At 41.5% G+C, this 25,322-nt stretch overlaps 1 protein-coding gene across 2 annotated transcripts in view; it reads right to left on the bottom strand.

The window, feature by feature from the left end:
- The window catches only part of Snx13 (sorting nexin 13), a 107,923-nt gene extending 83,060 nt beyond the window's left edge, over positions 1-24,863 (bottom strand). For both annotated transcript variants that reach the window (XM_036205750.1, XM_036205751.1), the window contains exon 1: positions 24,625-24,863. In XM_036205750.1, coding sequence (XP_036061643.1) covers positions 24,625-24,639 — 15 coding nt within the window. In that variant the 5' untranslated portion in view covers positions 24,640-24,863. The remainder of the gene's footprint in view (positions 1-24,624) is intronic.
- Between the last annotated feature and the right edge of the window lie 459 nt (positions 24,864-25,322).

Below are 25,322 nucleotides of genomic sequence, written 5' to 3'. Positions count from 1 at the left end.
AAGAGCAATCTGTCCATTAAACAGCGATGTGCTGAAATGACTCAAATGATCACTATTTTGTCCTGCTTTTATGTTCAAAATCTTTCACTGAAACATTTTTAAAACACAACAATCGTAACACTCATTTGGACAATTAAGTACACTTTTTCTCAAGTAACCACTGCAGGAAAATAAAAATGTTGCACCTTTACAGACCAGGAAACTCAATTTGGGTTAGACATTTCCTATGATTACTTAATAGTGGTGCAACATACACGAAGCTATTCAACTAAGAAAAAGTTGATTCTAAATGCAGAACTGCTGGGCATAGTGGTGCACACCTTTAATCCCAGCACTTGGGAGGCAGAGGCAGGGAGATCTCTGGGCAGCCTGGGCTACAGAGTGAGTTCCAGGACATCCATGGCTACACAGAGAAACTCTGTGTGGGAAAAAAATTAATAATAATAACAACAATAATAATGGATGAGTACTGAGTTCTAATATCTTGTTTTATGTATAAGAAAGTAGACATTTCATCTAAAAACTACTATCTTTCAAAAGACTGTTTTGGAGGTTTCAGACTGATTCTACAATAATTCGTTAGGTATGTGTCAAGCCTTAATGTTGAAAGTATAATCAAATAGCTTTTGCTTGCAATGGAAAGAGACTGAAAATATAAACTTAGCATGCTAGATAATGCCAGAATCTTGGCATTCAGCAGCTGGGGGCAGAAAGTTCTAGAGTTCATGGCCTGCCTGTCCTATGGTAAAAAGTAAGATAGGGACAGGCAGCCAGATTGCTCAGCAGGCTAAAGAACTTGCTGCACAAGCTTGGCTACTCATACACACAGCAGAGTCTACCCCAAGTGTCCTCTAATCTCCCCCACATGCACTGTGACACACTTACACACCATGCACAGTGAGAAACTTTGTGAACTGATCTATTTATTCTTCTTTCCTATACTACATCCTGACCACAGCTTCCCTCCCTCCTCTCTTCCCAGTCCCTCCCCATATGCACTCCTCCTCCTCTTCTCCCTTCAGAAAAGAGCAGGCCTCCCAGGGATGTCCACCAAACATGGAATAACCAGTTACAGTCACCCTGGGCACGTACCCTCATATCAATGCTGGACAAGGAAACACCCAGTAGGAGGAAAAGAGTCCAAAATGCAGGCACATGTAGCAACACAAATAGTGCCACAAACTGAAGAAGGAACAGTTTTCTAAGAAAAAAAAAGTTAGTGCTTCCAGACCTGAAGCAGTTCTCAAATTCCTTTTAAACTCTTCAAAGGGCAGTTTCAGGGGCTGGGAATGTGTCTCAGAATAGAGTGCATGCCTAGTACACACGAGAAAGGCCACACACTCAATTTCCAGTACCAAAAATAAAGTTGAAACAACACAAAAGACACTTTTGCAGTATGATAAAAAAAAAAAATACTAGTTTTGTTTTGCTAAATGAACATGTTGCCAAACTGCCTTCTAAACATTTATGCTCATACTCAGTCACTCTGCCCCCATCTTGGCCAGAGAAGCGTCTTTGTGCAGTGGGCAGCAGCTGCAGCAGTGACTAGTGGACAGGTAGAGCACAGACAGTAAGTTAACGTTCTGGCTCAGCCCTAAACAGGCTATGGATACCAGCACCCTACATACCCAGACAAGGCTCCCAGAACATCACAGAAGGGGCAGAAGTAATGGAAGAGCCACAAGATGGGAGAAGTGCTGTATGCTAGACATGGCACAGCCAGCCACCACACTCAAAGCCTCCCTGCAGGGACTGTTCCTGCACAAGCCACCAACAAGTCAGCACCAGAGCAGGCTGGCCAGCAGGTTCAGAAAGAGAAGAGAAGACATAGAACATGGAGGCGAGAGGAGGCGAGAGGAGCGGCTGGGGGAGTGGAGAAGGGAACTGGAGGTGGTACGACCGAAATATATCAAAGGGTAAACAAAACAGAAGAAAAAACCCCAATCTCTTTCCAGGAATTCAGCCCATCTCCTTTCCACTACTGTCAAGAATATTTCAAAATATCATAGTAGATGATGCTGGCTTGTATTTATTACAAAGAATTTAAAAACGGAGAAAATTGGTCCATTTCATTTTTCCAACATATGTTTTCTCTCCTTATATTCTAATTTCTAAATAAACATTTAAAAGGCATTACAGATTGATGTTTCTGGTTTTTCTTAAAAAAGAAAGATAGACAGGGAGAGAGGGAGGGAGGGAGGTAGAGGGAGAAGAAGAAAGGAAAGGAAAGGAAAGACAATGAAAGGAAAGAGGAAAGAAAAAAGGAAAAAGGAAAAGAAAAGGGAAAGGAGAAAGGAAAGGAAAGGAAAGGAAAGGGAAGGGAAGGGAAGGGAAGGGAAGGGAAGGGAAGGGAAGGGAAGGGAAGGGAAGGGAAGGGAAGGGAAGGGAAGGAAAGGGAAGGGAAGAAGGGAAGGGAAGAAGGGAAGGGAAAAAGGGAAGGGAAGGGAAGGGAAGAAGGGAAGGGAAGGGAAGGGAAGGGAAGGGAAGAAGGGAAGGGAAGGGAAGAAGGGAAGGGAAAGGAAGGGAAGGGAAGGGAAGAAAGAAGGGAAGGGAAGGGAAGGGAAGGGAAGGGAAGGGAAGGGAAGGAAGAAGGGAAGGGAAGGGAAGAGAAAGGAAGGGAAGGGAAGGGAAGGGAAGGGAAGGGAAGGGAAGGGAAGGGAAGGGAAGGGAAGGGAAGGGAAGGGAAGGGAAGGGAAGGGAAGGGAAGTAAGAAGGGGAAGGGAAGGGAAGAGAAAGGAAGGGAAGGGAAGGGAAGGGAAGGGAAGAGAAAGGAAGGGAAGGGAAGGGAAGGGAAGGGAAGGGAAGGAAGAAGGGAAGGGAAGGGAAGGGAAAGGAAGGGAAGGGAAGGGAAGAAGAGAAGGGAAGGGAAGGGAAGGGAAGGGAAGAAGGGAAGAGAAAGGAAGGGAAGGGAAGGGAAGGAAGAAGGGAAGGGAAGGGAAGGGAAGAGAAAGGAAGGGAGGGAAGGGAAGAAGAGAGGAAGGGAGGAAGAAGGAGGGAAGGGAAGGGAAGGAAGGGAAGGGAAGGAAGAAAGGGAAGGAGGGAAGAAGGGAAGGGAAGGGAAGAGGGAAGGGAAAGGGAAGAAGAGAAGGGAAGGAAAGGGAAGAAGGGAAGGGAAGGGAAGGGAAGGGAAGAAGGGAAGGGAAGGGAAGGGAAGAAGGGAAGAGAAGGGAAGGGAAGGGAAGAAGGGAAGGGAAGGGAAGGGAAGGGAAGAAGGGAAGGGAAGGGAAGGGAAGGGAAGGGAAGGGAAGGGAAGGGAAAAAGAAAATTCTGGCTGGGATCAGTGAACCTAAGATCTCAATAAAGCTGTACTGAGATGAAGCCCAGCAACAGTGTAGTTGGAGAGCTTCTCTCCAGCACCCACCAAGCCCTATTAGTCCAACAACCCATTTATAAAATAAACACACAGACATTCATATTATTTAAACTGCTTTGCCATTAGCTTAGGCTTACCATTGTCTAGCTCTTACTTTTATATTTAGCCCATTTCTGTTAGTCTATACTTTGCCACATGGCTTGTGGCTTACCGGTGTCTTTACATGTTGCTTCTCATGGCAGCGGCTGGTAGTGTCCCCTCCCAGCCTTCCTCTTCCCAGCCTCCTCCTCTTCCTTGTCCCGCCTACCCTATCCTTCCTGCCTGGCTACTGGCCAATCAGCACTTTATTTATACAGAGTGATATCCACAGCACAGCAGTATACACCCGGAGATTGAGCACGATTTGCAGTAGACATGGCCCCACATGTGCTATAAAGGTTTACTTGATGCTGAGTCTAATTTGGCTTGAAAACGATCTCTCACTAGGTTACCCACTCTGGCCTTGAACTCCTAGCCTCAAGTTAGCTTCCTGCATCAGCCTCAGGAGGAGCAATCATGCTGCAAAGATAAAAATTTTACTCCTGTTTGATTAAAGAAACAAGACATTTATCTGTACCTAAAATACAGCTCATCACTGCATAATTAAATTCACTGCATTCACTATCTCTGTTATTCCCTTCCTTAAAAAAAGGGATCAACGCATATCCAATTACTAAAAGGAAATGTCAGGACCCTGCTAACCCACCCTCTTGGAGCTTGCTCCTCCTACCAGTTGGCAAAGCCTACCCGTTTTCCCTTAGTGCCTCCTGAGCTCCCTCTTCGCTGTCGTAGGTAACAGACTGCAGGTCTGTGGTGGTTTGAATGAGAAGGGGCCATAGGCTCATGTGTTGTGACATCTGATCCACAGCTGGTTGACTGCAGTTAGGATCAGGATTAGGATATGTGACCTTGTTTGAGGAGGTGTGTCAGTGGAGGTAGGTTTTGAGGTTTTAAAAGCCCACACCAGGCCCAGTCTCAAGAGCTCTACCTCCATCTTCTGGATCAGACATAGCTCTCAGTTACTGCTCCAGTGCCTGCTTGCCTGGCACCATACTTCTGCCATGATGGTCATGGACTAACCTTCTGAAACTATAAGCAAGCTCCCAATCAAATGCTTTCTTGTATAAGTTGCCTTGGTCATAGTGTCTCTTCAGAGAAATAGAAAGGTGACTAAGACACTACTCTCCTGCATTCTCCTTACTGTTAAAACAGTCTTCGGTAATGACTGATTATGAAATACCTGCCTTTTCCATGAGTGAAGACCGTTAGTTCTCCTGCTTCTGTTTGCTGGCTGGATTACTTTTCTACTCCAGCAAAACTCTCTCTTTAGCATATTCTCTTCAAGAGCCAACACAGTATTATCTTTCAAGAAGAAAGCTTTTCTTTTTAAACATCTGTGCTGGATAGTCTAATGTCAACTTGACACAAGTAAAATTATCTGAAAACAGGAAATTGACAAAATGCCTCCCTAAGATCCGACTGTAAATCATTAATTACTGATGTGTGAGGGCCCAGCCCATTGTGGGTGGTGCCATCCCTGGGCTGCTGGCCCTGGGTTCTCTAAGAAAAGATGCTGAGCAAGTCATGGGGAGCAAGTCACTAAGCAGCTCTAGGTTCCTGCCCTGTTTTTCCTGACTTCCTTCAGTGATATGAAGTATAAGCCACATAAACCTGTTCATGTTTCATTAAAGCAACAGTGACCCTAACTAGGGCACCCAATGTGCCTCCTTACACCCTTAACTTTAAAAAAGTCTAATATTTTTCATAAATGTAAGGTATGGAGGAATCCCTGAGTGAAGCCCTGGGTTTTTGTGTACTTTTACATGGGTATAGCCTGGTGAGGATTCCAAGACCAACTGGCCCATGGGAAACTGGCCAAGCCATTACTCATATGGGTCAGGCTGAAGAGAAATGGCAAAGCTTCTCTCAGGACTCCAAGTATGAGTGTTTATGAGTGACTGATGAGTACATAAAAAGGTTAACAACTGCAGCTTCCTCCTCCTTGATGCCTACACCCTACAGAGACTTCCTATAGAGACTAGCCAACCGTGCCCCATCCTGTACCTGCTGAGAGAGATTTCAAGTACCCCTGGAGAACAGCGCCTGAACCCAGCTTCACTGGTCATGTGTGTGTGTCTGTCTTCTCTTTACTCCCACACCACCAAGCCAGTAGGAGGAAAGGAACATACAACAACAATGAATGAGGCCATGAATTTGAAAATGAGCAAGAATTTAGGGGTTTGGGGGAAAGAAAGAGAAGGGGGTAAGAATGAACTAATATTATGATTTCAAACAATTTTTAAAAATTAAAGCTAAATGCATCCAACAAACTTGTCTATAGATCTCTGCTTCTTAAGAACAAAGTGAAAAGAATTTCCTTATTCTTTGCTCAGTCCTACAGAAACAAGTGTGTACTTATTTAAATTGTCTATTCCAATGTTTAATCATGTTTAATGTTTAAATGTTTAATCATGACATGCATCTTGCTTAGGAAATGGGTTTTAATTACCAGTTAACATGGTGATACTCTAATTATGTGCAAGTTGTGGTTTCACATGGAGTACTATTTTCTTATTTTTCCTATAAGCTATTACCAAATTTACTGTTTTACACTTTATTTTATTCTGACTAAAAACACTGAAATAGTATGAAAATATTTTGATTGAAGTCCTGATTGAAAACCAAATTCATAGTCATCCTATTTACCTAGGGACATTCTTAAAGCCTGAAAGTATTGGACTTCTAAAAGTTTTCATTTTCAAAGGAAATTGAAGCAATCTACTAACAGTCATGTCTGGTGCCTCATATTTTCAAGTTCAATGGTATAAAAAAATCAAGTTACATGTAAAATTAGCAAAATGGGTTGGCTGACAGATTTGGTGGTACATGCCTGTAACCCATGCACTCCAGAGAACTATCAAATTTCAAAGCTAGTCTGGGCTACAGAGTTCCAAGCCAGCCTCAACCACATAGGGGACTCTGCCAAATAAATAAGCCGTTTTTCTTTTATCAGTAAGAATCAGTATCAATCACAAATTTCCAGTTCCATATAGCTTTTCCTTTAGACTAAGATAAGTAGTTTCTTTATAAACTTATTTCAAATCACCATGCGTAAAATCCTAATTCAGAAATAAAAGAAGTTTGCTTAGATAAGACTGCTTTACACTCTGTCTTAAAGCCATACTATTATACATTGAAAAAAGTAAAATCTAGCCAGGCAGCGGTGGTGCACGCCTTTAATCCTAGCACTTGGGAGGCAGAGCCAGGCGGATCTCTGTGAGTTTGAGGCCAACCTGGTCTACAAAGCAAGTTCCAGGAAAGGCGCAAAGCTACACAGAGAAACTCTGTCTCAAAAAAAACCAAAAAATGTAAAAATCTATCAAATTTGGGACTGGGCCACTTAAATTATTCCTGGAAAGCAGCAAATATAAAAGTGAAACCATATTTTACGTTTGCAGGTCATTGCTAGGCACAGACACAACAAACCCCAAAGCAGCACAAACGGGAGAAGAGCAGGACACGAGGTCAAACTCCAGCTCAGAGATGCTGCAGCCTTGCTGGTTCTCAGACCAAGCAGCCGGTAACCATTCCACTCACAGAGGAAGCTGTGGGTCTTCTCTCCTTGGATCCCAAAGAACCAATCCACACCCTTTAAAGAGGACACAAGCTAGAACTTCCTAAGATCGTCGATGCACCAAAGGGTTAAACTGGCACCTGAGAACTAGTCATCCAGTATCCAACTAGAATCCCCCGTAGGACTGGTGCACAGTTTCTGGACTGCTTCTGTGACCGTGAAGCAGTACGTTCACTGTCGTCAACCCTGCCCTGTTCTAACCACAGTCCTTGCTCCTCATCCGATTTCTCACTTTCCTCCTTCCCAAAGTCCCCTTTAGGCTCACTCTGCTCCACAGCACCAACACTCCCACATTATCAAGAATTTCACTATCTTGCATAAGGAAAAGCTGCTTCCTCTGAAACCTTCTCCAAGACTGCTTATTCTTTCATTTGTCACTATTATCATAATTTGCACCTATCATTATCATCTCAACTTTAAATCACAAGCCATGAGCAGTTTCCTACACACACACACACACACACACACACACACACACACACACACATACACACCTAATATCCCTGCTCCTGGAAAATTCTTGTTCATTAGGAAATACTTCAGGAAGGGAGAGGTAAGAAGGAATTTTAACATTCTACTACCAGGCTATGCCACCTAGAAACTGCATCCAATGAACTGAGGATGGGAACCATGGCATCACAATTTCCAATGTGCAGCACAGTTAAGGACACTGGCAGTTTAAAAATTTCTTTCCAGGTGACTGCCATCTGCAATCACATAAAAACTACTGATTCCCAAAGCACAGCTAACCATTCACTGCACATGGATACATAGGATCCAAAACTCTTTTTACCCCATATACTAGATAACCTGAGTCGTCTCAAAATGCACAAGGAGAACCCACCTCATACTCTATTTTTCATAAACACTTCCACATCAGCCAGCATTCACTGCAACTCTACTTTAAGCACATTGTCTTCTGAATAGGAAACGCAAAGATCACACATTTTATTCTCTAAGCGTCTAGCTTTAAAAGTTAGTTATGCTGACTGCCCTACAGTCCACTGCCATTGAGTTTCTAATGGCTGGTTACCCTACAGCATTCTGTACTCCAAGGTTCACCATTTCAAAGTCTCTCTTTCCAGTATCCTCATTTCTCACTGGATGCTGGAACTGCTTGAACTTTCCCATGGTCACCAGATGCAATAAAGTTTATGAAGACCTAACACCGAGTCTGCTCTGTTCATTGTGTGCCTGGTGGCACACATGCAGTAGATCCTAAAACTATGTGCTGACTAAGTACAAGCACCACCACAGACAGACCTGAGAAAGCACTCTAAGGAAGGCTTGGGAACCAAGACTCTTCCTCCAACTCCCACGGATACCCCCTCATCATCTCACTGCCCTTCCTGAGAACTTGCCAGCTTCTGTGTACTTCCAGCCCATTCGCCCTCAAATTCTGTGTTAAATCAACTCAGTAAGGAACTACTTTTTCTTGAGCAGAAATGTAACAATAAACAAAAACTACTTAAAATTAGATGAAGATTATCAAAGAAGACAATTAACAGCAATAGACTGGCTCATTTTTCTAAATTTAATGAAAATTGTCATATGCACATACACAAGAAAATAATACAAAAGGTGATTATTTAAAATAGAAACACTAGGGACTATGAAGATGGCTCTGGGAAACACGGCTTGCTGTACAAGTGTGAAAACCTGAATTCGGATTCCCAGGACCCACAGAAAAGGCTGGACATGGCAGGGTGTGTCTGTTCCCAGTACCAGAGATCAGACAGGCAGATCCTTGGGCCTTGCTGACCAGTCAGTCTAGCCTTTTGGTATGCTCTGGGTGCAGTGAGATATGGTCTCCAAAACTAAGGAGAAGAGGTAGCTTAGAGGTAGAATGGTCGCCTTGTATGCATCAGCCCCAAGTTGAATCCCCAGCACTACAGAAATAAACACTATTTTCTAGTAGAGAATACTAGAGAAAGATACATTCAAGAAACATGAAATTTCTACACTTCTTTATTCATCAAGTAGCATAGAATTTTGAAAAAAACAATACAGTGTAAAAGTATTTTGTTACTTTTCAGTGGGACAGGCTATTTTTCCAACAACAAAATATCTTCTTAAGGCATGTTTTGTATCTTCAAGTAACTACCAACTTTTTAGCATGCAAAGAAACCTGAAACTTTAGAGCAAGAATATAATTTTTTCACTTCTGTGATAAAGATGAAAACTTTTAAATCAAAATGGTTTTTAAAAATGACTCAAATATCATGTCAACATTTGTCTAGACATAAGTTTTTTTAAGTATTTATATGCTTTTTCTATTAAACATACTTAATTTGGAACAAAAGGAGTTTCTATCAAACGTCTTCTGGACATTTATTATAATAGTTTATTTTTTTCTCCACTAGATAATTAATAATTATGAGTTAAATTAATATACTATCCAGTAATTAGACACCTTTTCATATCTTCAATGAATTCTATTTAATTGTCCAGAATAGATTTCCTTTAATATTAAATCAGACAATTTCATTTGTAATTTCATATGAATATTGTAGTAAGATATATTAAGTGAAAACATGTTATAAATTTGTGTATGTATGAGCCCTTTTAAGAGTATAAACATACCATAATATAATTATTTGTGACTGCCTGCATGAAGAGATGAGACCTCTATATAACAACTCAAAGTTTAAACAGAAGCAATTTTCTGAATTAAAATGACATGATCTCCAAGTTGTGATACTTCCTCACCTAAAGTCAAAAAGAGAAAAAAAAAAAAAAAGCTGGATTTTCATGAAGATTTTTTAAAATGTTGACAGGGTTTAGAGAGATGGCTCAAAGGTAAGAGCACATTGTGCTCCTATACAGAGGACCTGGGTTCCATTTCCTGAACCCACATGGCAAATCACAGTTCTCTATAATTTGTTCCAGGGACTCTGACAACCTTCCTTTGGAAGCTGGGGAACAACAGGGGCTTTCATAATGATCACAATGTAGTCCTTAAGTTGTGATATGTTTCTTAAAGTCAACAGAAGCCAATGATAAAGCTGTCCATGTAACCCTGGTAAGAAAAACTCTGCTTAAGTGTAAATAAAGACGGCCTGAGCTATTATCAGGGCCACTTGAGTGCAATCCACTTGGTGGTCAGAAGGTTTCCTTGCGCTGACACCCGTTCCCTGTCTCAGGACCTGACCCTGAGCCTAGGCTGGACCCCAGCAGAAAATTACTTCTGAGAATAGGTTTTGAGTCCCTATGTTCTTTAGTGTAACTAAGAAATTGTTTTAATAGAGAAAAACATTGTTCAACTATTTTTCAAGGCAAGAAAGAAAACATCAAAAATGAAATTAAAATCTTGTCCATGTTTCTCAATCAGTAGGAATCCTACTCTATAAATTTTCTCTGTGTAGTTCAAAAACTGTAATATACATGTAATTTTGACATAACAGCACTATGTTTGGCATTTCTAGTTAGGCATACTGCCTACTGTCTCCTTGTCTGTTCAACTTGGGTCACATTATATTAGCTAAAGGTCCTTCAAACATCAGAGTCATTCTCTGTCATCATCTAATTCTAATAGCTCAATTCCAAGAAAATTAACCTCAGATAGTTTAGCATAACTAAACTCAGTTTGCACAACAACAAAGCTCCATTTACCAGTTGTGAGGTTAAGAAAGTTGTGATGAATGAGAATATCCCCCACAGATTCACAGATTTGAATGCTTGGTCACCAGGGAGTAGTACTATTAGGAGGTGTGGCCTTGTTGTAGTAGATGTAGCTTTGCTGGAGGAAATAAGTCACTTTGAGGTTTCAGATGCTCAAGCTAAGCCTAGTGTCTCACTCTCTTCCTGTGGATCCATATGTAAAACTTCCAGCTCCTTCTCTAGCACCATGTCTGCCTGTATGCCATCATGCTTCCCACCATGACAATAATGGACTAAACCTCTGAACTCATAAAACAGCCCCAGTTAAATGTTTTCATTTATAAAAGTTGTTGTGGTCACAGTGTCTCTTCATAGCAATAGAAACCCTAAGACATCAGTGTTCCTCTCTAAGTACACAAAACTAGTACCACAGCAGTTCATGGCACAAAGCAAAATAGAGCATATTCATAAAGGACCTATGTTTGCCCTTCACCCACACCGACTATAACAATGCAGGATACTGGCTGAAGAGATGGCTCAGTGGTTAAGAGCATGAATTGCTATTGCAGAGGACTCTAGTTCAGTTCCCAACACCCACTTTGGACAGCTCACAAATACCTGTAACTCAAGCTCCAGGGAAATCAGAAACCTCTGGCCTCCAAAGACCCCTGCACTCACAAGCACATACCCATGCATATATACATTGTCTTAGTTAGGGTTACCATTACTACAAGATCAAAAACAACTTGAAAAGAAAAGGGTTTATCTGGTTTATGCTCATATATCACTGTTCATCACTGAAGAAAGTCAAGACAGGAACTCAAGCAGAACAGGAACCTGAAGGCAGAAACTGATGCAGAAGCCATGGAGGGGTGCTGCTTACTGGCTTGCCCCATACTTGCTCAGCCTGCTTTATTACAGAACTCAGGACTACCAGCCCAGGGATGGCACAACTGGCAATGAAGAAAATGCCCTACAAGCTTGCCTACAGCCTGATCTTAGGGAGGCATTTTCTCAGCTGGGGCTCCCTTGACTCTAATGACTCTAGTTTGTGTCATGCTGACATTAAACTAGACAACATATACATATATACAATTAAAAATAATAAAAATAAATCTTAAAAAATACAGACTACTTCTGGCACTTCCAATTCTTAGTTGATGCTTCCCTTTTTTATAATATCCATTCAAAGGGAAATCATTTCTTTAATGGTAGGTGTTAGAATTCCTAGCCACTCCCCCAGCTACATGACTGAGCCTGCGCTGTCCAGTAGCTAGGCAAGGCTTTACGCCCTACATAATCCCTGTGCTGTGTGATCACACAATCTGCCCACAGTGTGACCATGTAATCTATGCACAAGCATGGTGTAGCTACGTAAGCCTACATGCACATGTGGGGGAGGGGGGACCTATAAAAGCAGGTTACCTATTCCTTCTCTCTTCCTGCACGGTCATTCCATAGACCTATGCACACCCTTTCTATTCCCTTCCCTTCCCTTCATAACCTCTTATAGTGGGTTCTATTGTGCCTCATGGCTTCTCTCACATGGTAAACAGCACCATTTAATAAATAACAAGTGGACAAAGTAAGATTGGCACTGTGCAACCTAACACTGATGTCCCTCATTTCTTTCCTAGATAACAGGTAGACTTTAACACAGCAATGAGCTACCACTTACTAAGTCCTCACTATTAGCTCAGGACCTTCGCTAGCTTTTAAATACATCTAACTCTGAGAACCCTTTAATGAGGAAGTTACATTAACAACTATAGAGATACAGAGAAAGAAACAAAACAAACAAAAGGACACAGAAATGGTCAAGTCACAGAATGCGAGAATGAACTAAGCCTGATTTTAAACTCAAGGCATATTTCAGACTTATTTTGCAGACTGCCAAGCACTTTCATTTGTTTAATAGGGGACAGGTATATCTCTGTACAATAAATCTGAATAATCAAAAATAATTTAGCAAGACTGAAAATTTCAATTAATTAGAGGAAAAAATAGAAGTAAACAAGTTGGCATCTTAAACTCCTTGATACTTTTTAAGAATCTTGCAAAGAATTTTCAGTATTAAGGTAACTTTCAGGATGTGTTCTAGAGCTAGAGAAGTTCTAGAAACATAAGCTTCCTTTACAATACTAAGGCAAAAGATATCAAGTCAATGATCCTAACTTAAAAACCAATGGGCTTCATTTAACTCAAAGATGAGTCTTTTTAATCAAGATAAATGTCTCTTCAAGGAAGAGTCGTGCAAAGAAATTACACTGAACTGCACCATTTAAGAAAAATATAGACGGACAGGCAGTGGTGGCGCATGCCTTTAATCTCAGCACTTGGGAAACAGAGGCAGGCAGAGCTCTGTGAGTTGGAGGCTAGCCTGGTCTACAGAGTGAGATCCAGGACTGGCACCAAAACAACATAGAGAAACCCTGTCTCAAAAGAAAAATATAAAAACTTTTTTATTTCATTTTTTCAGCTTACAAATAAACATGAAAAACATTTTTACACTCAATCAAATAAATATAACACAAAATATAAAAATTATGGATGTTAAATACTCTGTGGAGCCTTTTCGGCTTATTTGAGGGAAGAAAAGAGTGAATGAAGGCTGGGAGAAAATTCCAAGGGGACATTATAGGCCTTAAATCATGGAGGAGACAGAAGCAGGAGTACTGTGGGAGGGTGAGCAACACACACAGTGACAAGAAAGCTGAGTATACAAAGTTAAGAAGCAGACATGGACTCACCACAAAAGACTTGATAGTGTAGAAAGTTACTGTAACAGAAACACTGGGTTCCCTTAGAACAAAAACCACTTTATTATTTCATGAGCCTGCCTGGACATCTGTTGTATAAAGAGACTGAAATTATTTATATGTTTAAATATCCACAATTTCTATTTACATAAGCAAATATTTGCAATAACTTGGCCCTTTACATCGTGCATACTGAAGGGGTTAATTTTACTGCTCCTCATCTTTTAGTTCCTGATAACAAACGTCAATAGAATTTAATGAGTTGTAAAATACTCATCTACTTGACCTTCTAAGACTTCTCCTTCAGTTGTTTGGAATTACTTACATGAACTGTATCAAGCAGACAAGCGCCACAGTAGCCCTATCAGAACACGGCAACGACACTTCTAGAGTGTAATGTGCGTGAGTGGACTGAATTTTCACTTTCCTTTCACAAGAGCTTTTGTGGACCAAAGAAATGTAACTGTTAACTAAATGTTCTGATTATGACCAATTTATATTATACAGGTGTCATCCTTCTTGATTTCCTCTTGAAATTAAGTATAAATCTAATTCTTAAAATTCATACTAGAAGCTGGGTGGTGGTGGCGCATGCCTGTAATCCCAGCACTCGGCAGAGCCAGGTGGATCTCTATGAGTTCAAGGTCAGCCTGGGCTACCAAGTGAGTTCCAGGAAAGGCACAAAGCTACACAGAGAAACCCTGTCTCAGGGGAAAAAAAATTCATACTAGAAACATAATGCCTAAGTTTAAAAGTTATTAAAAACTGACAAAGGACAATCTGAGATTATCTGGCTCAGAGGACAAAGCCGTTCAGCATTTTAGTCTCTTCAGTGAAACACAGACAACACAGAAGACAACTCAATTCTAAGTCCACGAAATAAACTACCTGCTATTTTTTAAGAAACAATCACAAAGCATAGTATTTACTCAGTGTCAGTTCTAAACAGGACTTAGCAAGCATGACTTCACTTAATACTCATCAAAAACCTATGGGATAAGCACTATGAATGAGTTTTATAACTCATTCTGAGAAAACAGCAATTCAGAAAAGCTAAGTAAGTACTTCACCAAGGTCAAGATTAGAATGACAAAAATTATGTTCAGACTCAAACAACCTGGTGCCAGCCGTCCTCCTAACCAAAGCACACACACGTCTAAGAAGGCACTTCGTGACATGCAGAGAGCATCTCAGCTACTTTTCTATTGTTGTGACAAAACTTACAGCCAATGCAACTACAGCAGGAAGTGTTTAATCTGGTCTATGGTGTCGGGGCTAGAATCCATGATGATGGCAGAGCAAAGGCAAGGCCTCAGGAAGAGCTGAGAGATGGTATTTGGAACCACTAACAGGAGGCAGAGAGAACAATGGAATGAACCCTTAAAGCCCACCCCCAGTGACACACCTCCTCTAACTTTCCCTTCCTAGTCCTTTCCATACTTTTCCACTCACTAGGGACCAGGCCTTTGGAAGCCGAAGCCACACAGCATTAGAGGACCTGTACAAGCATAATCTAAGCCCACCAACACTCAAGTTCTACATGAGTGCTAATTATTTAACTTTCTAAGCTATTGGACATTCATGGGGGAGCGGGTTTCCTCAATTATAAAATGAAATTTAATAAACCATAAAATATTCTCAAAGCTTACTCATTTTTCTAAAATCTGTATGTAATTAATATGCACTAATTAATGCTAATAATTTCTAGCTATTGTTTAGTTCTGTACCTTTTATGTATTCTATTTTTATATTTATATTAATTCTTTATATTTCCCCCAACCTCTCTCTAGCTAAGTTCCTTCTATCTAACAGGATCAGACTACTGCAGTATTTGTGTTGAACTCCTGAGGGGGGGGGGGGGGAAGGGAGGGAGGAAGGAAGGAAGGAAGGAAGGAGGAAGGAAGGAAGGAAAAGGAAGCACATTAAAAACACTGATTATTCTACAACAGTTGCAGTCTGGTTAAACATCAATGCTGTCTGTCATAAAAAAAAAAAAGCATATCTCAAGTTCAGAAACAGAAATCAAGAACAAACTACAAAGTACCTTATGGCTTGTAGAAACACTGGGTAATGTACATCATGACGTCCTGAAGTCACATCATTACCCTATAAAATTTATGTAATAACTGAAACATTGAAATTCTGTGTCACAGTTATCTCTCCACTTCAATCCATTTTACAACCTGCAAGCCTCAAGAGATGGTGACCTGAAAGGCCATTTTTTGCATATGTTTGTTGTCAAATAACAACAATAAGAAAACTTAAACACATACAATGCAAAGGATTACATATCTATCTTCTTCCAAACCACAAGCAGGCTAAAAATAGTCTCAATGTTTCAGGAACGAAAGCAGATAAAACAGAGCAATATTCAAGGACTTTTCAAAAATATGAGGATAAGGTCAAAGAGTCAAGGTTCACCTTAGGGTTTTCAGAAATGCACGAGACTGAAAGGTCTCAGGAAACTGGAGGAAACAGTTATAAAGTCAGCAATAATGAGCTATGTCAGTTGACACACACTGGCTTCTGCTGCTACAGAATATGCTATGGAGATCATCACATTAGCTTCCCCAGCTGAACAGAGGGGAAACAGGTTATCAACAGCAAACTCTCCTGGTACACAGTACTCTGTAAACAATGGTGAATAGATGGACAGAATGGCCCAACAGTGTGCTCTGTGTAACTAAGAAGCACTATAATCCAGAGAATCTGATAGCGCCTGCACACTTTAGAAATGTGCCCTGCCCCCAAATTTCTAACTCTAAAATCAATGATTATATTTTTATTCATATATATTCATAAACATAGCATTAAAAATCATCAAACTGAAGCATTCAATGAAGTCATGAAAACCAGCCCTTTTGTACTTTTCTAAACAAAGCCTTTACAGATGTATCTAGATCAGTAATAAAAATTTTAGGAACTCATGAATCAGAATACCATGAAGTCAGAGAAACAAGATAAAAATCTTCCTCGTTTATTAAATAACCTGTTAAGAGTTTTTTCCTCTGTTCAGAAATCAAAGACATTTACAGTCCTAACTAAAGCCTCCCCCCTGCTCAACTGTTTCTTCTTTTCTTTTTTCTTTTTCTCACTCTTTTTTATTCGGGGGAGGCAGAGGAAATACAAGTATCTAGAAACATAGTGTTCAGGCCATGTACTTAACTATATAAAATTTCTAAGACAAATAAGAGCCAATCCCTTAAAAGTAATTATTGTGATACCTTAAGTTTATTGTAGACAATCTTATCTAAGTTACTTTCCACTCATATTAATTACTCTTGAGGGATGTTCAGTATTTATTCTGTCAACACATACTTTAGTATGAAGTACCCAATTTAAAGTTCTGTTTCGACTCCAGGGACACAACCTTGGTCATCAGTCTCAAGTGCTCACAATGGCAGGAGAAGAACGAACATACATACAAACAAACAAACAAATGAAGAAAGTACGTGGACATCAGACCAGGGTGCAAGTATTATTCTCACTAGGGTAATGAGATTTGGCAGTCTATCAGTAAAATGTGATAAGACTACTCTAAGGATACTTAAGAGTCTTTAGAAAAACAAAAAACAGACTCAAAGACCTGACAGGGTTAGTTTAGTGGCAGAGAGCAGCCACTAAAAAAAAAAAAAAAACAAAGATTCACAGAAGTCCTCTCTTAGAGCACCTGCAGCAGTAGAGAAGACAGGACACACCCCAGCTGTAAGACACTGAATCAAAGCAGCCAAAAGCACTAACAGCTTCAACTGGAGTTGGAAGGGTAAGTCAAGTCATACTCTACTTTGAACCACATTCTCCAACCTCTTTTTCTCTTAATTTCACTCTTTAATAAGATGCCTTGTTTCATTCTGACAAAGAATTTAAGGCTTCAGTTCCAATGGCCCAGGTAGCACAGAACTCAGTTGAGCCATGACAGTGAGGTTTCTGAGTACAAGCTTCTAGTGTGACTCACTTCGCCAGATCTTACTCCAATTCTTCTAACACAGGGTAGTCATACTCTCACTTGGTAAACAAGTCTACCTTCAATACAATTTTAACTAAAGCCTTATAAATATGATCTATAACAACCAGTTTGTTTTCTTTTTATGAATTTACCAAGGTATTATTATCTCAGTTTTACTCAGAAGGAAATTAATGCTTACAAGGTTCAAAGGGCTACTTCAGGGTCCCATCTTAAACAGGGATTTGTGACTCATCACTTATAATGCTCAGCATACAGGTTAATTTGCATGCTGTCTCACTCCTGTAATAATATTAGTAACAGACTTACGTATACATTACCATTATTCCAACATATGCATTTGCTCAATTACAACCATTTGTTAAAGGTTTAAAATGAATTAAAAGCTACCATTTGCTTCAATTCAAGGTTCCCTCTTCTAAGTATTTAAGACAATATTATCAAAATAAAACCTGACTCTGAAATTGAAAGGTAATTCTAGAGTACTGTCAAATACATGACAGTTTGTGAAACCACAAAACTTCAAGACAGTTTTTAAAGCCATAACCTGAGAAGCTTGCTCAGAAAAGAAATCTGTGAAATCGCTTCTTTTCCATCAGATGGCTCATTAGTGGCCAGCACAGGGAAACCCGAAGGACAGAACCTGGCTTCGTCCTTTCCAGCTCGTGCTCCCTAGTTTCCACTGCTGCTCAGTTAACTCACCATGTTGATCCCACCCATCACAATCTACTTCACATACCCTCAAGACGTTTACTGTGCACTAGAAATGACACAATCCTCAGCAAGCATGAGGACTATACGTAGCAGGAGGGTTAAATTAGAACACAGCACATTTATTATCTGCAAAACTTTGCATGGAAGTGCAGGTAGTGTTACATTACGAAACGTACAACAAAACTTCCTGCAATGACCATGTATGTATACAGGTCTGAAAACTCTTGAAACTTATTTCCTACTCCCTGACATTTATTTCCCCAAAATAAACTATAGGAAACTTTGTAAAAATGTAACAATTAATGTCGCAGTGCTTCTTCTCATCATAATCTAATAATATACCAATTACACCATCCTTTATAAATTTGTGTGGGAACCGATCACCAAGCTGTTTGGGGCCTCAGTTCAGGACTGAGCCCTTACATTACATGCGAAAGGCCTTGGGTTTAGGGTTGTAGTGTTAACTACAATATTACCTATTTTTGCTTTTGTTTGCAATAGTACCCCCTGTGAGGACACGAGGCATGTGACACAGGTCTATAACCCCAGCTCAAAAGGCTAAGATCGAGAGGTCTAAAGTCCAAGGCCAAGTTGTGCTACATGCTAAGACCCTATTGCAACAAAAAGGAATTAGAAAAAGAGAATATAGGCATAGTGAATTAAAAGTAATAAAAATAATCACTTTATGTTAATGTCCAACCTCTTAAAAATTGGAAAAAATACAAAAGTTAAGTCCCTTAAAATTCTTGAAAATATATATATCATTATTATTTTCCAATCAAAAGTAAACCTTAAGGGTTTGTGTGTGTGTGTGTGTGTGTGTGTGTGTGTGTGTGTGTGTATACTCGGAAAATATGCCTATCATAGTATAGTCTAGAGCTCCAAGGACAACTTTGTGAAATCATTTCTCTTTGTCCACTTTCGCAAGAGGTCTAGAGATTAAACTCAGGTCAACAAGCTTGTATGGCAAATGCCTTTATGTGCTGGGCCATCTCACAGAGCCCCAAATAAAAGTTCAGGAATGGGGAGTTCAGATGCCCTGCACCAGCATAGAAGAGAGACCTAGCAGCACAAATCTGGTGTCTGTCACTCCTCTGCTGGGGGCAATAGACAAAGGTAGATACAAGGGCTCACTAGCCAGCTAGCCAGCAGACTCAGTGGGGTCCAGATTCAGAGAGATTCTGTCTCATATGTAAGGCAGAGAACACTAGAGAAAGACACCCTTCCAAAACCCCTGGCTTCCACATGCACAGGCAAGTACACACATATATGTGCACATGCCTACACAGGTATGCATGTATGCATACAAAACCACACTTGCATGCAATAAATAAGATAAATTTTAAAGATAGAAAACTTACAGAATGGTAGAAAATATTTGCAACCATTGTTCTGGTAAGGGCTACAGTTTAAAACATAAGGAATTCAAACAATTTAAGAAAACCCATTTTAATAATGAGCAAAGGACATGAAAGACCTACTACGGCCAACATGGAAATGAAAAACTGTTCACCATCGGAAAAATGTAAATTAAAGCTACAATGAGATATTACTTCATATCTACCTGTTAAAATAGCTACTATTGAGCCAGGCAGCGGTGGCGCACGCCTTTAATCCCAGCACTCGGGAGGCAGAGCCAAGTGGATCTCTGTGAGTTCGAGGCCAGCCTGATCTATTTATAGAGCAAGATCCAGAACAGGCACCAAAACTACACAGAGAAACCCTGTCTTAAGGAAAAAAAAAAAAAAAAGCTATTATCAAAAAGAGCAAAGATACCCATAGTAGTATGGAAGCCAGTATAGCTGTCAAGGAGTAGGATTCATGACCCTCTTCAAAAACAAAGCAGAATTACTATGCACACCTGCAATTCAAATATTGGATACACATCTAACTTTTCATAACATCCAGACAGGTAATCAACTTAAGTGTCTATCAGGATGAATAGAGGGACTGTTTCCTACAAGACAGTGAACATGCAAGACACTATGCTAGACGAAGTAAACCAAGCAAGGAAAGAAGTGCTTCAAAATCTCACATATAGACCACAAAATAAACTCACAAGGAAGAGTGACCATTACCAGAGTTCATCCAGTAGTCATGGCCATGGTTGGTCAAAGGCTACAAAGTTTCAAATAGGGAGAAATTTTGACACAAATGGCTTAATCCCAGCTCTCTAGAGACAGAGGTAGGCAGACAGATCCCTAAATTCAAGGGCAGCCTGGTCTACATAGTGAGTTTCAGGACAGACAGGGCTAGGTGTCTGTACAGTAAGACCCTGTCTCAACAAAACAAAACAAAGTAATATTCAGCTTAGCTCTTCTAAACACGCCAAACAAGGAAAGTGTAGACCAGCAAACCAGGGTCATTCCAGTGAAAATCTTCCACGCCCTTTGTAAAGTCCTTTTCACACCTTTTCACATGCCTTGAATACCAATAAGCCTCCGGAGTTCTTGTTCTGGTTAGCAGCCTTTACAATGTCATTAATTAATAATTAAAGAAGCAGTTCATATAGTTTAAGGATTAATCGATCCCAAGAGTATTTCCACCATAAATACTCTAATCAATAAAATCCAGCCATATTTTACGTAGTACTTGCAGGCAAGTATGTGTGTACAGTCATGTACTTAAAAGGTCCCTAGCAGCTCAGACCCTTGATGTGCAAACACCCACTAAGTCTCACAGCTTCACCACATGAAACATGAGCATTTCTGGAAGTCTCCATGGTCACATAACTTTGCCATAGGCTATAACTGTATCACTTTCTTCCTGAGTCAATCACCCATGGAAAGCAATAAGCAGCCCTCCAGAGAGGAAACTGATTTCATTTTCTTTGAGCAAGTGGCCTCCTAATTTATCTGAACCACAAAGCCTTTTCATTCTTTAACAAGCTGGGACTTTTAAAAGTCCTACCATTAAGGCCTTTTCCACCTATTTAGGATCTGTTAACCCTGAAGTAAAACACCAGTGTTCACATCTAAAAATCAAAACACTATTTTATTTAAAATTCACTTAGTGTCACACATCCACACATGCAGCACTCTCTATCTCTCACCCTCTGGTAGTTGTGGTGTCTGTGTTTGAGACTGGCCTCATGCAGCCCAGACTGGCCTCAGAACCACTCACTGGTCTTACCCCCTAGTCTCCAGGTCTCGAGTGCTGGAAGGGCAGGTCTGAACCATCTCGCCTACTCATTATCTGCACATTCACAGAAACGATAACTAGCTGACACCAATCACACAAAACTACCTCATGCCATTATTTCCAAAGTAACTGAGCACATTTCCTTCCATCACCTGTACCTCTCCTGACTGTCGTAACTACTCCCAGAGTCACACCCTAGGACAGCTTCTCAAATAAAGAAAACTTTAAACATTTATTAATGAAATTCAGTATATTTTAATACTGAGAAAATTCACACTAATTAAAACAAACTCTGACGTTAAAAAATTCCCAATTTTGAGGTGTAAAGTTAACTATTAACAAGCAAAAGGCCAGAAAATATTAAGCAAATAATTTTCAAACATATGATAAATTTTTGCAACTGTTATAAGAGAAACATTGATGAAAAGTAGCGTGAATTTTCGCAGTATTAAAATATTGTTAAATATCACTGAATTTCATTAGTAAACTTTTAAAGTTTTCTTTATTTGAGAAGCTGTCCTAGGGTGTGACTCTGGGAGTAGTTATCACAGCTCAGGTCTTAACAGGGACCAAAAGAGAAGAAGAAGTCTTAACTGGACATTAAAAAGTAGTTTCATCATCCCTGCTGGAAAATATGAAGACACACAAATACAAAACGACAAGTCTTTCAAATAATTCAACTGCACTGAAAAAAACTTTAAAGCAAAAAATGAAGCCAAAAGTTAAAAGAACTGCCTAATTAGGCCTATACTTTCAATTCACACTAATATCTTTTACAGGCTTCAAAGTTCAATGTACATATTAGTTTGCTTATTTAAGTAATTTTCCCTTTTGCCTTATTTAAAGTATCTCTTAATGAATAACTCTCGCATTTATCTCTTTTCTGAAGTTTCAATTAAATATATAATTTGACAAATGTAAAACTGAATAGTTTCATATGAATGCTTATTATTGATATTATGATCATATATCTATGTATGCCCAGTTGTTTGTTTTTTATTAAGACCAACATAGTAACAATATCAGAAATGGAAAGGGGGTGCGGCGGCGGCTACGGGACAACAACGACACAGGAATGGAGAGGAGAAGGAGAAGGGAGCAGGGAGGAAGGAGAGGGAAAGGAGGGGTTCTATACTGGGGAGCACAGCACTGAAATTCTGAAGGAGGACGGACGTGTGACTCTTCTTCTCTGGTTTTTAGTCCAGTTCTTCTTCACCTCCTCAACCTGTTTTGTCAGGACGCTAATGGTGACTAACTCTGCCTTCTGCCCAGGGAGAATGCCTACTGTCCCTGACTAGGAAGAGGTTCAGGACAGCCCTAGAGATGCTGAGATCTAATAGTAACGAAGATACCTCCCCCAAATCCGAAGACCTGCTGGCTGGGGTAACTCACCACTTGCAGACACATACACAAAGTCCTTTGTATTTTTAAATGTTTCAAAGTGGGGCTGTTTACCAGGCTTTAAAAAAAAAAAATAACAAAAAAGCTAAGTTCAGCAAAAAGTCTCAAGTAATGAATTCTCTTCTATTCAACTGCTGACAACATCCAGACAAGGAAGTAAGAGGTTTTAAAATTGGTCAAGAAAGCTGAAAACTACTCGCAAAAGGCAGCTGAGGAAAGCAGTGGGTTCTAAACTGAATCAGGAAACCAGATTTTCAGTTTCAACTCTTTCACTGACAATCGTTTGACCTTGGACAAGTCTCTGGGCTTCAGTCCGCTTATCTATAAAATGTCTACTGAAAATCACAGATGAGATCAAAGTACAATTTAATCTGAGTTTTACTTTAGAGGCAGCCCAAAGTCAGGCTTGATAACTGCAGGAACTGCCAACAGTGGAACACTGGCTCTGCCACTACCAAGCCCGTGTGCTGCACGTATGTGTGTGTTCTCTCTCTCTCTCTCTCTCTCTCTCTCTCTGCAAAAAAGGACAGCTTACTACTATCTCTGACCTGTTTAACATACTTTACTAAAACATTAACTCATATAAAAATACATATTCCTAGAATGAATGCTCGGTCTACTGAAATCAAGACAGTTATGCTTGTAGATATAAGCACAGTATTTTTGTTGTGGAAAAAAAATCAAAACTCTAAAGTTTTATCAAATGGACATTTCACACTATACATTATAGACAACAGTGAAAAGTTATTAATAATAATATAAGACAACTTCTTACCAAAATATCAGAATAAAAGAAACTGAATTGCTATTTGCTTTTTAAATATACAACTAATGACAACTTATGATATAGCCATATTCTGGGACAATAAAAGTTACCAGAATTTTTTTTTTTAATAAAATGTAGATTTGGGAAACATAAGGTGAACTCCCATCTCCTAGAAATGTATGGTTCATCAGTTAACAATCAACCAGTAGGGACTCTCCAGGCGCACCATATAGGCCAGATTCTGGGCACAGATGAAGACAAATACCGAAGTACTTAGCTTCTCAGCTAGACAAGTTCCAAAGACCTGGGAAGTCCAGTTTGTCCCATTGTGTCATCGCTTTTAACATGGTAAAAGCCATTTGGTCGTCTCAAATACTTTATTTCCTTTCTGGTGAGTTTAGGACTGCTTCCCAGTGATCATTAACACTGTTTATTTACCAGCTCACAAGAAAATGTCCAAACCAGCCCCTAACATCGGGATCCTCACAGAACCTAAAGTGAGCAGGTTCTAGGGTTTCATCAAATCCACAAGCGTCAGCTGTCCACACCTGCACAGACCATTCACACAGCTCTGTCACCTCCGGTCATTAAACTAGTTGCGCCGATAAAGTTCTTCTCCCTAAAGTATTGCTAGTGCAGGCAAACTACTTCTTCAAAGTCTGGTGTCTGCACTGGACAGTGGGCACTAAGAAAAGGGAAACTGATTGGCTCATCATCGTTGCCCTACTTCCATTTCAGGTCAAATGAGAGAAACCGTTCCACAGAGAGAAGCAGCAAGGGGGGCACCCGCAAGTCAAGAAGGTGGATGGCAAACTGAACTTTGGGATCAGGAGGCTGCAGGAAGGTGACGGGATGCGGGGGCAGAGGAGGAGGGCACGAGGCTCGCGAGTGTGGCTGGAGGAACCTGGCTCACTTCGACGAGCAGTCAGAGGAGAGGCGGAAGGCAGAATCGCTCGGGCCGGCTGCCACAGCCAGGATGCTGCCCCAGCCGGGAGGGGACGGGCCCCGCAGCCCGGGGACGCGGACACGGGCCAGCACCGGGACGCGGGGGCCACGGCCGCCTCAGGGCAGCAGCGGGGCGCGGACACCACGAAGGAGCGGCGGCCGGAGGAGGTGGAACTCTGCCGAGTCAGCACCGCGCCCACTCCATGGCACTTGTGGGATCCCGGCGGCCGGCCGGGCCGGGCCGGGCCGCGGAGCAGGTCGGGCCCAGCGCCCGGAGCGGCGTCGGGGACGGGCTGGCGCCGGCCGCTCGCCCGCCCGCCTGGCATGTAAACACTGGGCGCCGCTTACCTCTGTTAACATCATTACACCCCGGGGGAGTGAGGTCCTCCCTAGCCTCGCCGCATGGCAACAGCCGTAGCAGCAGCGGAAACTGCCGGGGCCGCCGCCAACGGTGGCAACTGCTGCTTCAGTCCTGTCCCGGGCGGCGGCTTTACTCGGCTTCGCTGGCTTCCCCCCGGCCCGGCAGCTCGCGACGGACGCGCCGCCATCTTGGAAGAGCGACGTCCGCGTCTCCCCGCGACGTGCGCTCCCATTGGCCGGCGCGCCGGGCGCGGGCGTCTTGTGACCGTCTCCATGGCGCCGGCGCGCGCAGGGACGGAGGCGGGCGCTGGGCCGCACGCGACTCGGCTGCGCCGCGGCTGGCTGGGTCCGGGGCGCCGACGGGGCCCGCTGCGGAGGCTGCGTGCCGTCGCGCATCTCCCCGACCCCAAGGAGACCCCCGAGGGCTCCCGACGCTCCAGGCGCGGTGGCTGAGACTGCCGTCCGCGCCGCCGCGCTTCTCTCCGAAACTTGGGCAGGAACTTGTGCCGGTCCTCCCAGCGCTCAGGGACTCCAGTGCAGGGCGCGACAGGTTGTAGATGTGATCCGGGCAGATCGCCTTCACCCCGATCCTGGCACAGTTAGGGCTGCTGCCTTGCTCATTGGCCAGAACCTGCCTAAGCTTGAAGGCGTTTCTTGCTTAGAGACCCTTAAAAATCCAGCAGCTT

This window comes from Onychomys torridus, chromosome 14 (assembly GCF_903995425.1).
Source record: "Onychomys torridus chromosome 14, mOncTor1.1, whole genome shotgun sequence".
Classification (NCBI taxonomy): Eukaryota; Metazoa; Chordata; class Mammalia; order Rodentia; family Cricetidae; genus Onychomys; species Onychomys torridus.
The sequence above is the reverse complement of the archived record's forward strand: the minus strand, read 5'-3'. Positions and strand labels throughout refer to the sequence as shown.